At 37.3% G+C, this 16107-nt stretch overlaps 2 protein-coding genes across 2 annotated transcripts; both read left to right on the plus strand.

Moving 5' to 3' along the window:
* Window positions 1-371: 371 nt before the first annotated feature.
* On the plus strand, window positions 372-15046 carry LOC144628179 (trace amine-associated receptor 2-like). The gene is made up of 3 exons (XM_078486242.1): window positions 372-399; window positions 804-851; window positions 13045-15046. Exons 2-3 carry the CDS (start codon window positions 820-822, stop codon window positions 14075-14077), a joined length of 1065 nt encoding a protein of 354 aa, XP_078342368.1. The 5' UTR covers window positions 372-399; window positions 804-819; the 3' UTR covers window positions 14078-15046.
* LOC144628178 (histamine H2 receptor-like) lies at window positions 3545-4905 on the plus strand. The gene has a single exon (XM_078486241.1). The coding sequence runs from the start codon at window positions 3577-3579 to the stop codon at window positions 4654-4656; it is 1080 nt and encodes a 359-aa protein (XP_078342367.1). The 5' UTR covers window positions 3545-3576; the 3' UTR covers window positions 4657-4905.
* Window positions 15047-16107: the final 1061 nt, after the last annotated feature.

A 16107-nucleotide genomic window follows, 5' to 3' on the forward strand; every position in this document is an offset into this window, starting at 1 on the left:
TCTTTCTTCACAAACTATTATAAATGCGTCATATCTAATATAGAACTGTAAACAAAACAAGCCTGAGGGGTCTGGCAAAGCAGGTAAATATGCCTCCTAAAATTAAATAACATGATCAAATTAAACCAATAAGATTTAGTGCTAACAACATCATGCAGCCAATTACACTATTGGTTCTCTCATAAAGGGAATAATATTTCTTGGTATATGCACAGTACACGACAGAATCTTGAGTACTACTATATTATACATCAAATTTTGAAATATATATTTTCAAGTTATGATCCATCATTGAAGGAGAAGCAGTGCAGAAATAATTTTATCTTAAAACTTCCTGTCTTCATGATGTTCTATTAAAGGTCGGCATTTAATATCACAGCATTGGACCAGGATAACCAAGTAAGTAAGATTAGTTGCTTTTTGAAATGACAGTGATAATTTTCTATTCTTTCCTTGTATTTTTATACGGTATTTTGCTGAGGGATTACGCGGGTTGTGTGAAAATTTGGAATATGTTTCAGTTCAAGCCGAATCAGTCAAGAAACACGACATTTGGTGTGCTAAAACAGAAAACTCTCTATTTCTTTCACTATGTAAATAGAATATATTCTCTGTTAATGGTTTCTGCAGCATAGCACAATTTTGTTCCGTCAACTTTTAGCAAATTCCACTGTAGATCTGAGTACTGACCAGCAAAGAGTTGAAAGAGCAAGATGCTGTATTTAGTCATGGTTATGTAGTGTAGCAATTTTGTCTAACTTCTTTGAAGTTAAAAAAAATGATTGTGTTAAACTGGAACACAGAGGATCTTTGCCGAGGATGGAAAGGATTCTCACTTTAGTTAAAACAAGGTAAGCGATCCCCCCACAAATACAGAAGGACTTCAGAACAGCGGTCTTGTTATTCATTTCACGTATCTCACCCCCGCGTTCTAGTCAAATCCGTGATATACATATAATGGAAATAGACATCTACGTCGATAATTTTTTTGCACTCGCAAAATAGACATGTCCGTGGTACAAATTATTGCTAGAATTACTTCAATGTTCGTTCAGGATTTTGCTTTCATTGTATACAGGTGTAGAATAATGGAAATTGTGGGTGCAGAATGGCAATAACGCCCGCCTTCTACAAGCACCTTCATGCTTGCTGTTCAAGTCATTTCGTTGTCTGTTAATACAATGTTTGTACAATGTTTGAGTGATACGTGGGTCATCTCTACCCTACTCAGGTAAATGGCAATTTTCATCAAACAAATGACAAGCGTCATTGTTCTGTTTAGACATATACTAATCTACACCTATTAAAGTTTTGTCCCTGATTGACAAATAAAAGCAATAATAGTTATATTAAGATGTGTGCATCAAAAGGCTTGTTAAGAAAACAGGAAGACGTTATGCAAATTAATCTTGGATCCTGATCGAGTTTGTCTGTGTTTCTTTGGATTAAAATGCGTTTCTAAATGTAGGGGCAGAATTTCGAAGAAATGAATTGTAATTGTTCAGTGTTAGAGAAAGTCATTGTCGTTTCTCGACTGCTTCATAAAAAAATGCTGCCAAAAAAGCGAGATTTAATAGTTGTTTATCAAAAATCAATATACTATCTATTTCTATGACTTAAGGTTGCATGTAACGTGAATTTTTTAAAATGAATTAACTCAGAATGAATCACCAGTAACTAAAGTAATGCTACACAGCATTAAACATTCAAGGAAGCGCTTTTTAAAAGACATATTCAGCAGGTGTAGAAACCTGATATGTGTTTACCGACGGCTAAGTAAATGAGATATCTATTTTTCTAACAATAACACTGATCCGAACGTTTCGCCAAATATGGTACCGCAAGTTTTATTTTAAAAAAAGTAAATGAGTGACGCTTTATAATAAGGCACCTAAAGGCCGGAGATGATTAAAATAAATATATATGGGAACGTGCTTATAACCTTTTTCTTGTTGATTCATTTCCTCCTTTGTTCTCAGCCGCCTTCGATGAAAGAAAATGATTGAATAATGAGGTCATGCATGTAAGACAAGCGAATTTAAATTTTGTTCGATTAGTTTGTTTAGCAGCGGAACTGAGAGGTCTGTATATAGTACATACTCAGGCAAGCGTGCAGCAGCTGGTAGTACTATGTAAGCACTGAGTATGGTTGCCCAGTGCTTGTGGCGAGTATGGCGATCTTCGTAACTAGTTAAAGAAGAAAAAAAAATGACCTACCCAGTTAAAATTTCCACCGTTTTCTTAATCGAGTCTGTTATCGTGTACCTCCCCAATAGGTTACTTTAAATCGATTTCCTTTTTTGCTCACATGTTATGAGTTTTATCTAACGCTGTAAAGAAAGCAACAGCAGATATTCTTTAAATAACCCCAAGGTATTTCCGACAATAGATTTTTAAGAGAAAACACGGTTTATACTGATCATGTGTGGTTAGTGACCCGCAATCAACTTACTCAGTTAATATTTCTTCGGAGCGCGCAGCTGTAAAACTCAGTCAATCACTCAGATTAATAACTGTGAAATACCGCGCTGCCATTGGTTATTTTCCCTCCATTCTCGGCAATTTACTTTTTTTATTGGGTCTACAGCTATTTTGACAAAGATTTGACGCAACTCATCGTCAAAAAGACGACAGACACACACCATAAACGGAGGCTTATTTGTTAAAACAGTCAGTGCTTGCCTTTTGGTTTTTTAGTCAATTTCCCTTTTCTTTGAGGTGTTTTTCATCGAGTTTAGTTTGCGCAGCGCCTTAAGTTTTTAATCTTTCACGGTTTCGCGTTCAAGTTAAGCACCAGCCAGATCGTCTTTCCTTAATTGTACTGAATGTAGGAGTGATTGATTTTCAATTTCAAGTGTGATGAATGTGTGAGATTTAAACGAAGTTTTATATGAGTTCAGACCTCGACTAACTTGTCCTCGCTATCTTTTCTGTCAGTTGTTGTAAAGCTTATAGCTATAGGATGCTAGCTAAACTCAAAACACATTCCCAGCTCTGTAGCAAGAGGTGATGAATTCGAAATATCTTTGATAGGGCATTTCCAAATTTCAGAATTCAAACTTAAAATCAAACAAACAACGCCGCGGAATAAATTGAATGGCTTAATTGATAATGGGTTGAGAATAAAAGTGTATTTATAAGTTAATATCAATTTATATTTTTTAAAGTCTCTCGTCCTATTGGTCACTGGAAGATAATCGTTTTTCATTCTATTCACATATTCAATATCTGGGCACGAGTTGCCCAGTCGTGCCCTTCAGGCAACAAAATTGTTTAGACATCAAGCAACAAAATATAGAAAATAGCACGGATTTCACAGCTTTTGTTAACCGGTAAGTAATATTTCTTCTGTTGATGGCTTTAAAGACATGGTCTTTCCCGCCATCATAGCGGTGTTGTAGGATAAAAGACCAATTTAATGCTTCTGTTTTTATTTTGGTTTCATTCCAAACGAATTTGCCCAGTCTTCAAATTATCATGTCCTGGAGGAAATACGTATATTATACAAATGAACTGAATTTCATGATTTTTGTTTTAGATTTCGGACGTTTCGTCACATTTTCATCGAAAGTAAACATGAATAACAACGTTTCATCTTCAAATTTATCCCAGCAATCTAACAATGGTCTGAAAGCGTTGCGCACACTTCTTCCAGTTGCTTTAGTAATAACTCTGACCAATGGACTCGTCCTCGCCATGTTTTACAGAAGGAAAAGTCTTCGCACGAAATCCAATTGCCTCTTACTTAGTTTGACGATTTGCGACTTCTTGACAGGAGCAATCAACATTCCATACTTCATAATCTTTTCTTTCGAAGTTCTAAAAACAGCCATGTTCAGCAACTTTCAGTACATCCTACACACTCTTATGGCGGTCTCCGCTGGCTATCACATACTCATCATAACTGCAGAGAAGTTCATGGCGATTACCAATCCACTTAGACACTACCTTGTTACTAAGAAGACGGTGTTTAAAGTTTTGGCGGGAATTTGGATAACATCAACCCTTATTGCTCTCGTTCCTGTCGCCTGGAATGACAGCTCTTCACGCCTCCTCTGGTACAGTATCCATGCTGCTGTTTGTCTATTGGTTGTTTTTCTTATCCCGTATGCATTTATGATTTATGCGTTCACAATCATGTTCCGAGTGATTACCATGAGAGGACGACCATCCTTAACCCACATATCTCACAAATCAAGATTACAACTTCAGAGGAACATCAATGACCGAAAGTGTATATTGGTTTTTGCACTCATGGCAGCAATTTTCGTATTTTGTTGGTTACCATACTTTACCATGATGCTGATAATTAACATCAACGATTATGTAAAGACAGACACTTCGATATCGATTGAAAAAGCTACCGAAGCAGTTGTCATTATTCGATACATGGCATCCATTACAAACCCCTTGCTTTATACATATTTTAAACGCGACTTCTGGCTTGAGATACGAAATTTCCTCTCCGCAGGAGGGCTAGGTCTTTCGGCATCGAAACGAAAAAGTCGATCTCCAGCATTGTATTTAAGGAAACGGCCAACGTCTGTTGACAATATTTCAAGATTTTCGCGCTCTTGTGAAGTTATAAGTTATAATATAGAATACGATACGAGTTCAAACTCGAAAGGAAAAATGGTGTTTATATCTTCTGTTTGAGATTCTGATTGGGGACCTAAAGGAGATGTTACTGACGATCACACTTACGATATTTAATACCAATGTGAAGACAGCCTTGACGTATGGAGCTGAAACTTGGCAAATCGACGCAAAGAACATCGCCGGGAAAGTTCAGGTCTATGTTAATCGATGCCAACGCTACATCCTTGCAGTGTCCTTGGGCCAAATTGCTTAACTCCATCGTTAAGTAACGAAGATCTCGGGAGGAAACACATGAAGAGAGGATGCTGACTTAAATCAGAGGAAAGACTAAATATGGTTGGTATGGTGGTTTTTTTTTTTGGGAATGGATCGACAACACTCTACTAAAACCACGTGAAAGTGTAACCAGGCCGCGGGAGGCGCGGTGACCTTATGAGTAGTATGCAGGAATCCGGATCAGACCCTGGCCGGGATCAACTGCGTTGTGACACCGAACTCTCGATCATGGACTATACCAGGTTTAGCTCGTCTGCAACGCAGACTTAGCATATCTTACCAAGGCTATGTTAACACGTGACCGATCCAAAATTGATCCGCACTGGATCCTGTTAAATAAGCATGTTTTCATCGGCAAGTGTCTTGCCCGTTACTGGATCACTTGTTGCCATCCTTTAGATATGCATCCACTGTCTGGAACGGTCATCTTCTAACGACTTTAAATCTATCTAAATAACGCCAAATTTATATTTCTCAAATAGCTGTAAATACGTAAAGAGCCGGTGAGTTAATTGTTGTTAGGTTGCATTTTACTTAGTCTATCTCTTTTGTACTCTTTCTCGGAGATATAAGCTTAAACAGCTATAAATCCGAGGATTGAACAAAGGTGACGTGTGTATAACGTGAGCAAATCGACTGTTAGCCAACGGACGAGATTCAAATGGGACCGGCCCACGTCACGTGAATACAGCTAAAATTGCGTAGCCAGCATAAAAACGAGCCGGCTTCGCTGTTTTCTTAGAACCGATTTAGCTTGTTGTTGGAACACTCCCAAAACTGCGCTTGTTTTTTTCTGAGAAGGGTCAAAAACATATTTACCCTCAAGAACATCACCTCCATTACTATTATAATAGATATTAAATCTAGATGGGAAAATCTAGACCGCGGTTGGTCCATATCGATTTGTGAGACATAGCCATATAAAACTGTTCGCATAAAAACTTAAGAAAAGATTTATTAATTGAACCTATCTGACCAAGAAAAGGAGGCCAAATTTTTAGCCACCAAAGTGTTCAATTTATATGTAGATCTATGGATATTTTGAAAACTCCAGTTGTGGTTTTTGGTGTGATTCATAGATAGGGTGCTTTTAAATTGACTAGCTAAAATATGTTAAAACTTAATAAGTTCGTTAAACCTGCAAGTCTACAAAAAAATAAAAACAACTTGTTCAAACAATTCTTAGTTATCGTTTTACCCTAGAATGGGGGTCCATTTCTTGCATTTGGCCCTTAAGGTATTAATATTTGATCTTTAATACTTTTAAAGTAGGGTCAGGGTTTTTGACCATTTTCGGTACACACCTATTCTGCTTCAGTGTGCTTCTAAAGAGCACTATATGCCGTATTATCAAGAAGAATCTTATTGACGAAGAGTATACCACGAAGATTACAGCCTGTCAGCTATAAAACTTGGAGCTCGGACTCAACAGCATAAACACTTAGCTCTATAGAGTCACTCTTATGCTGGCAAACATGTAATCATTCATTTATTTACCTATTAATCTATGTAATGTTTTCTCCTAGAATTTAAGTGTAAATATTTTTAACTTTATGTAGCTTAGATATATTTTAATGTAATTTAATGTAAATAGTGTCTCCAATTAGTTTTTATAAGCTTAATACTACAGACACTATAATAAAGTCTTTCATTCATTCATTCATTCATTCATTCATTCATTCATTCATTCAAAGTTGTTTTAGTCAGTAAAATCTCAAATTAAAATTTCGTATGCTTAGCCGTGGTGGAGCCGACAAAAGTGGTGGACGTTCTCTAAAACTAGGACTGGTGAATAGGGAATGGGAAATGGAGAATGATGAACAGAGAATGAGGAATAGGGAATGGAGAATAGGGAATAGGGAATGGGGAATGAGGAATAGGGAAAAAGGAATAAGGAATGAAGAATAGGGAATGGGGAACAGAGAATGAGGAATAAGGAATGGAGAATAACAGTAACAGTAACAGTAAATCTTTATTGTGCCTTACACTCCAAAGGGAGGTATTGGTCTCGTTACAATAAAGGTGTTATAGCAACTATGCTAACAAATTACTTAATAACAAACAATTGAAATACAATGCAAACGTTTACGGTAATAATTAAACTATTAATTATACAACTATTTATTGATATAACTTTCAATTTAAAATTTCTTTTCTTTTTTGAAACATTAGGAAGATATATTTAGCTATGATTCTAGAGGTAGCATAATTATCTAGTTTAAGAAAGTACTTTATTTTTTCATGATCAGTTAAATCTACAAAGCGAGGATCAGTTTGTGACGCGATGGAATGAAGCTCTTTTCTAACATCATTATACCCTTTGCAATACATTAAAAGGGTATAATGATGTTAGAAAAGAGCTTCATTCCATCGTGTCACAAACTGATCCTCGCTTTGAATGAGGAATAGGGAATGAGGAATAGGGAATGGGAAATAGGGAATGAGGAATAGGGAATGAGGAATAGGGAATGAGGAATAGGGAATGAGGAATAGGGAATGAGGAATAGGGAATGAGGAATAAGGAATGAGGAATAGGGAATGAGGAATAAGGAATGAGGAATAGGGAATGAGGAAGAAGGAATGAGGAATAGGGAATGAGGAATAGGGAATGAGGAATAGGATTAGGAAATTAGGAATAGGGAATGAAGAATAGGGAATGGAGAACAGGGAATGAGGAATAGGGAATGAGGAATGGGGAATAGGGAATGGAGAATAGGGAATGGGGAATAGGTAATGGGGAATAGGGAATGGGGAACAGGGAATGAGGAATAGGTAATGAGGAATAGGTAATGGGGAATAGGGAATGGGGAACAGGGAATGAGGAATAGGGAATGAGGAATAGGTAATGGGGAATAGGGAATGAGGAATAGGTAATGGGGAATAGGTAATGGGGAATAGGTAATGGGGAATAGGGAATGAGGAATAGGTAATGGGGAATAGGTAATGGGGAATAGGTAATGGGGAATAGGGAATGAGGAACAGGGAATGGGGAACAGGGAATGAGGAATAGGGAATGAGGAATAGGTAATGGGGAATAGGGAATGAGGAATAGTAACAGTAACAGTAAATCTTTATTGTGCCTTACACTCCAAAGGGAGGTATTGGTCTAGTTACAATAAAGGTGTTATAGCAACTATGCTAACAAATTACTTAATAACAAACAATGAAATTACAATGCAAACGTTTACGGTAATTATTGGACTATTAATTATACAACTATTTATTGATATAACTGTCAATTTAAAATTTCTTTTCTTTTTTGAAACATTAGGAAGATATATTTAGCTATGATTCTAGAGGTAGCATAATTATCTAGTTTAAGAAGGTACTTTATTTTTTCATGATCAGTTAAATCTACAAAGCGAGGATCAGTTTGTGACACGATTGAATGAAGCTCTTTTCTAATATCATTATACCCTTTGCAATACATTAAAAATGCTGTTCGTCCTCTATGTGGTTTTCCTTACATACCAAGCACTTTCTTTTTTCAACTGGTATGGATGCTCCTGCATTTTCATATTTTCCAGTCTGTATGCGTAGGGAATGTACCCCTAATCTTAGTTTAGTTATTTTTATTCGATGCGCTGGATTTTTAACTGTAGTGAGATACTCTTCTAATTGGTAATCTTTTTTAACTTCTTTGTGAGTGAATTTTTCTCTAGAGCTAACTGACGCGCAATTTCGGACCTTTGACCAATTTTGGAAATAATTTTTTCTTAACCTATGTTTAATTTTAGAGCAAGAATTCGTTGAAAGTTGTGGGGCTGATGTGTCATTATCGGAGAGAATTCCTAATGCTTCATCATCGTTTAATAAACTAACAGATTTAGTATGTTTTTTGGCGTAAAGAAATGCATCATTTAATATGGGATTGGTTATCTTATGTTCTAATCTTTGAAAATAGCATAAGATAGATGCTTTAATGTCTATTGCTAAAGGGTATCGACCTAGTTCTGCTCTACATGCTACGTTTTCTGCATACCATGGTACATTTAATGCTTGTTTGCAAAACCGGATGTGAACTTGTTCAATTGTACTTTTATCGAAATGTGTTTTGTATGATAAAAGTTCGGGTCCCCATATTTCACAACCATACAAAAGTATGGGGAATGAGGAATAGGGAATGGGGAATAGGTAATGAGGAATAGGGAATGGGGAATAGGTAATGAGGAATAGAGAATGGGGAACAGGGAATGAGGAATAGGTAATGGGGAATAGGTAATGGGGAATAGGGAATGAGGAACAGGGAATGGGGAATAGGGAATGAGGAATAGGTAATGGGGAATAGGGAATGAGGAACAGGGAATGGGGAATAGGGAATGAGGAATAGGTAATGGGGAATAGGGAATGAGGAATAGGGAATGAGGAATAGGGAATGGGGAATAGGTAATGGGGAATAGGGAATGAGGAATAGGGAATGAGGAATAGGTAATGGGGAATAGGTAATGGGGAATAGGGAATGAGGAACAGGGAATGGAGAATAGGGAATGAGGAATAGGGAATGAGGAATAGGGAATGAGGAATAGGTAATGGGGAATAGAGAATGAGGAATAGTAATAGTAATAGTAATAGTAATAGTAATAGTATATCTTTATTGCGCCTTACTCTCCAAAGGGAGGTATTGGTCTGTTTACAACAAAGGTTTTCACATTTACTAATACATTTAAGAAATAACAAAAATTTGATTCTTATACAATTCATAATGTCAATATATGTAAAAATTAAATAAATTATAATGTTCATTGTGCTTGTAAGTTAAGAAGCTCTTTCCTTTTTTGAAACATTGAATGTATATATTTACCTACTACTTTTGATGTATGTTCATTGTCAGATCTAAGTAGGTACTTAATCCTCTCGTTCTCACTTAAATATATATACCTTACATCAACCTTAGAAATGTGAGAACATAATTCATGTCTTATGGTTGTAAATCCCTGGCAACACATCAAAAAATGCTTTTCGTCTTCTACGCAATTTTGTTTACATACCAAGCATGTTCTTTGCTCTACTGGGATTGATGCTCCTTTATTTTCATATTTTCCAGTCTGTATTCGTAATGTATGACATCCTAATCTAAGCTTTGTCAGGCTTATTCTGTGCGCTGGGTTTTTAACTGTTGTTAGGTAATTCTCAAATTCATAGCTCTTTTTAACTTCCTTGTGTGTAAATTTTTCTCTTGAAGTTGACGATGAACTATTCTGGGTGCCCAGCCAGTTTTGTGAATACTTATTTCTGAGGGTTTTCCTCATGGTTAATCGACCGTTCTTGATGTGTTGCCGGGTTATCGGTTCTGTTTCTTGATGCATTTCTTCGTTAGTTGCAACATCAAAAAATGTTGTAGATGTTGTTGCATATTGAAATGCCTCACTTAACAAAACGTTATTACAACAATACTTCAGTCTTTGCCAATAGCTGAAGATTGAGGTTTTTATGTCAATGATTAAAGGATAACGCCCAAGTTCTGCCCTGCAAGCAATGTTTTCTGTATACCATGGGACGTTTAACGTTTGTTTACAGAACTTGATGTGGACTTGTTCAATTGTGCTTTTATCGAAGTGCGTTTTATATGACAGTAGTTCTGGTCCCCAAATTTCGCACGCATAAAGTAACACGGGCTTACCAAGGGCATTGAAAAGTTTGTTCTTAATCGCAATAGCTGCTGAATCCGTGTTAGAAAAGGATCGTTTAATTATCGAGAGGACCTTAGTGGCTTTTTTGCTGAGAATTTCCCTTGCATAAGTGTAACGACCGGATGAGGTCATTTCTATACCTAAATATGTTTGTTTGTCGACAATTTGCAAAGATTCATTGTCGTATTTAAAATTTATATTATTTTTGTTTTGTCCGTTACCGCTGAATATGATTATGTTCGACTTTTTGGTATTAACTTTGAGCTTCCATTGCTGAGCGTGTCTATGAATTACATTAAGCGATTGTTGCAACCCTTCGGGAGAAGGACTGATTATTAACAAATCATCTGCATATATTAAGCAGTTTATAGTTCGATTTCCTAACATCACACCTGGAGATTTGCTCTGTTTAAGATATTGCGGTAGATCATTCATAAATAAAGAAAATAAAACTGGACTTAGACCATCACCTTGCCTTATCCCTTTGTTACATGAAAATAGTTCAGTAAGTGCGTTTTGGTTAATTTTAACACAACTCCTAATAGACGAATACATGGATTTAATAACATTCAAGAATTTCCCTTGTATTCCGTATGTTTGTAATTTATGTATCATTCCAGATTGCCATACACTATCGAAAGCTTTTTCGTAGTCAATAAAACCAACGTAAAGCTTCTTGTGTTGTTTGGTGTATTTATGGAGTAATTGCTGGAAAATAAATAAACTATCAGTAGTTCTGGAGTTTGGTCTAAATCCAAGCTGTTCAGGATTTAGAACATCATGTTGTTCGATGAATTTATTCAATCTGTTTTGCAAAATTGATGTGAACAGTTTTCCTAAGCAGCTAGTTAAAGTGATTCCTCTGTAATTTGCTGGAGATTTCTTATCACCTTTTTGTTTGTATATTGGTTTTATGACACCTATGTTCCATTCAGTTGGAAAGGTTCCGTTCTCAATTATGTCGTTAAATATTCTCTCTAGAGAAGGCATAAGGTAATAACGCCCGTGTTTGATCATTTTAAAATAGCATCCGTACCGGATGCCTTTTTATTCTTGAGTTTAGATATTTGATCATGAATTTCTTTTGCAGTGATAGGCGCATCTAATAATGGGGAATAGGTAATGGGGAATAGGGAATGAGGAACAGGGAATGGGGAACAGGGAATGAGGAATAGGGAATGAGGAATAGGGAATGAGGAATAGGTAATGGGGAATAGGGAATGAGGAATAGGGAATGAGGAATAGGTAATGGGGAATAGGTAATGGGGAATAGGGAATGGGGAACAGGGAATGGGGAATAGGGAATGAGGAATAGGGAATGAGGAATAGGTAATGGGGAATAGGGAATGAGGAATAGGGAATGGGGAACAGGGAATGGGGAATAGGGAATGAGGAATAGGTAATGGGGAATAGGTAATGAGGAATAGGGAATGGGGAATAGGTAATGGGGAATAGGGAATGGGGAACAGGGAATGGGGAATAGGGAATGGGGAATAGGTAATGGGGAATAGGGAATGAGGAATAGGGAATGAGGAATAGGGAATGGGGAATAGGGAATGGGGAATAGTCAATGGGGAATAGGTAATGAGGAATAGGTAATGAGGAATAGGGAATGAGGAATAGGTAATGGGGAATAGGGAATGAGGAATAGGGAATGAGGAATAGGGAATGAGGAATAGGTAATGGGGAATAGGGAATGAGGAATAGGGAATGAGGAATAGGTAATGAGGAATAGGTAATGGGGAATAGGGAATGAGGAATAGGGAATGAGGAATAGGGAATGAGGAATAGGGAATGAGGAATAGGTAATGGGGAATAGGGAATGAGGAATAGGGAATGAGGAATAGGTAATGAGGAATAGGTAATGAGGAATAGGGAATGAGGAATAGGGAATGAGGAATAGGTAATGGGGAATAGGGAATGAGGAATAGGGAATGAGGAATAGGGAATGGGGAATAGGTAATGGGGAATAGGGAATGAGGAATAGGGAATGAGGAATAGGGAATGAGGAATAGGGAATGAGGAATAGGTAATGGGGAATAGGGAATGAGGAATAGGGAATGAGGAATAGGGAATGGGGAATAGGGAATGAGGAATAGGGAATGAGGAATAGGGAATGGAGAATAGGGAATGAGGAATAGGGAATGCGAAATAGGGAATGCGAAATAGGGAATGAGGAATAGGCAATGAGGAATAGGGAATGGGGAATGAGGAATGAGGAATAGGGAATGAGGAATAGGAAAAGATTAAATGGACAGAACATTAAAGTGTGAAAGTGCAATACGTGCAATAGTTGGCAGTTGTCGGGTCATTTTAAATTACGATTGTTGTTGAAACAATCACAAGCCTTAGTGTGAGAGATAAGGTAACCTTCCGGTTATGATGTTGTACGAGACTCTCTGTTTCCTTACAAACTATCTTACTTACCTTTAGTTTGCGTTACTTGTCATGCACTTATTGCAGAATCTAACCAGTCCAGTAATCCGATTTAGAAAAGAAACTATCAATTCTAAATTATTTTTATGTTTCTCGCTTTTAGATTTCCGTGTTTTTCATTCTTGGTTTACCCTGGAGTAATCATGAATAACAACAGCTCCTCTCCGCGTTTACAACAGGAACCTAACTCTGGTGTCAAAGCGTTGAGCAAACTTCTTCCTGTTGCCATTGTGATAACTCTGACGAACGGACTCGTGTTCGTCATGTTTTACAGAAGGAAAAGCCTTCGTACATCATCCAATTACCTGTTACTTAGTTTGGCGATTTGCGACTTTTTGACAGGAACAATCAACATTCCATACTTCATAGTATTTTCTTTCCAAGTTGTACCACTAGCCATGTCAAAAAACTTTGGGTATTGGATGTACGTCCTACACACCCTCATGGCTGTTTCCGCTGCTTATCACATACTCATCATAACCGCAGAAAAGTACTTGGCAATTATCAAACCGCTTAGACACTACCTGGTTACCAAGAAAACGGTGTTGAGAGTTTTGCTGGGGATCTGGATTACGTCTGCGTTTGCTGCTGTCGTCCCTATCTTTTGGGATGAAAGCAATTCACGCTATATTTGGTACATTATTCATGCTACAGTATGCATTGTCTTGGTATTCTTTGTCCCATACACATTTATGATTTATGCATTTACAGCCATGTTCAAAGCAATTTCCAAACGAGAACGGCCGTCAATTCACAGAGACACACCAAACTTGCAACAGAAGAACAACAACGACCGAAAGTGTGTCTTAGTTTTTGCATCCATGGCAGCGATATTTGCATTTTGTTGGTTGCCATATTTCACCATCATGCTAGCAGTTTTCGTCAACCTTTACCTGAAGTCAGGAATTTCAGCATCGATTGATAATGCCGCTCAAGCATTTGCTATTATTCGATACATGACGTCCATCGCCAACCCTCTGCTCTACACTTTTTTTAAACGCGACTTCCGGCTCGCCTTACGGAATCGCCCGCTCAGAAGAACATCTACAAGCATGCCATTAGAGAGCATACTGAAACAAAGAAGTCAATCAGTATCCTCTCAGGTGAAACGTCAGTCAAGATCTATCGATTGCTGAGGACTGGAAAATGAGAAACCAAGTATGAATCGAGATACAAAAACAATCTTTGGGAAGCAAATGGTTGACACAACTTCCATATAAAGGAGGCGCCTGCAATCTATAGAACTTTACCATGTTGCAAAATGACATCAGAAGCAAAGAAATAAAAGTAAAATGCTGTTTCACATTATTTTAACAATGCAAATAATGTGAAATATTTACATATAATGAATTATAAACGTATGACTCAAGTTGGAAAGTGGAGCAGAAGCATCCACAAATCGGTTTAATTTATCGATAGTCTGCAATTTGTGCGCTTTTTAAAGCCAAACCCCTCAAACCTTTTCATCTCACTCTTATGTAAAATGAGGCTCAACCAAATGTTCGTTTTGAAATATTACGGGGAATTCCTCAAACACGTGCGACAAAATGCTAATAAATTGCAGTTTATTCAAACCATTTGCTCAATAGTAACTTGGCTTAATGAAATCCAGTCAATAGAAAAATCAGACACAAACGAAAAGAGTATAAACTTATTTATCATAGAAAGTTTTTCTTGCCTATATATCAATGTTAAGCCAATCTACTGAAAAATAAACATAGTGCTATACTTAAATAGAACTGATCATAGTTAAGAAGAATAAAAAGCCTGAAAGTATATACATTACAAGAAGTAGTGGCAACTTTTATTCGAATATTTAGCACAGTTTTGTTGCACCTACTTTGAACAAAGTTCAGTAATGCATGGAATTATACATAGACAATTACTGAACAATAGTTTTTTCTGTTTTGGTTTTTGTTTGCTCTGAGTTTTGTTAGTGACATGCAATAAGACACAGGGAAGGGTTTCACGGTGAAAAGTTCAGTGGCGATCACATGCGTTAGTAACACAATTTGTAGGCTGGCCAATCAGAATTGGTTTGCAATTCACAGTTAATCAATTCACATTCATTGAACACTAGTCTAGGGTTCACTCATTCCATCGTTGCTAGCCAACAACCTTTATCTCACCCTGTTCTACGACACTGATTTTCCCACCGTATCCCTCCCCCACGGCTTTAGCATGTCACACACCGGAAGTTCTTAGAATGGGAATGGATATACCCTATTTCACAAGTGGGCCCTTAGCCTCTTTGTTGAGAGATCAGCTATTTTGCCACGCGTTGAGAGATCAGCTACATTTGGTGTTGAGAGATCAGCTATCTCCTTATATAATAATTTATGTTACAGTAAGCAGCCAACGCTATGCTACAGTTAGCAGCCAACGCTATTCGGACTTATGCAGTTTATCTGCAACAAAGACACTTTATGAACTGATAAGCCTCACAAAATTAAAAGCAAGGAGTTAATCCTGGATTCAGATTTGTTTTTTGTTAAATTTGTAGGGAGAATTGAAGATCCACAAATAAACTCTGGGATGGAATGAAGTGCTCCCATTCAGGTCACTCTTGGCCCCATTGTCACAGGGAATGGATGGGTTGCCATGGTAACCATGAGTCTAAACTCCCTAAAGAGTAAGAATCTCTCCCAGTGGGTTGTAACTCGTGTCCTGCAGCCCTGTGAAGAGGAGTAAGGACCATGCCCTCTCAGAGTACTGTAACGGCACCCTTGGAGAGGAGAGGGGGCTGTGACCCCCCCCCCCGCCCACCACCAAGCTAGACTAGTGATTCTTTTAATGGCACCGGTCTGTTGTCCCCAACCCCGTTACCGCACATATCATTGTGTTTGGTATTGTTTCTCATGGGTTGGGAGCATTAATCATAGTTTGTATGAATGTAGGCATAATACTTTGAATGTATATATTTAATGCATAAGGTGTTAGTTGTGTAATGATAAAGATATGTTGATGATAAAGCAAAAATAAATGTAAAAAAAAACAAAGGGTTTATTTGTAAACGCAAGTAGATTGTGGTTGTTGTAGTTTTTGTTGTTCCTTGTTAAACACAACTATCTGCGTTGAAAAACTAAATCGCTTTGAAAGCTTCCATGTATTCCGAGATTGTAAATAACAACATTAGGTTATCAGCTCAAGATGTCTTGATGATAGT

The sequence above is a fragment of the Oculina patagonica genome, chromosome 10 (genome assembly GCF_052425735.1).
Source record: "Oculina patagonica isolate OP01 chromosome 10, crgOcupat, whole genome shotgun sequence".
NCBI classification, from domain to species: Eukaryota; Metazoa; Cnidaria; class Anthozoa; order Scleractinia; family Oculinidae; genus Oculina; species Oculina patagonica.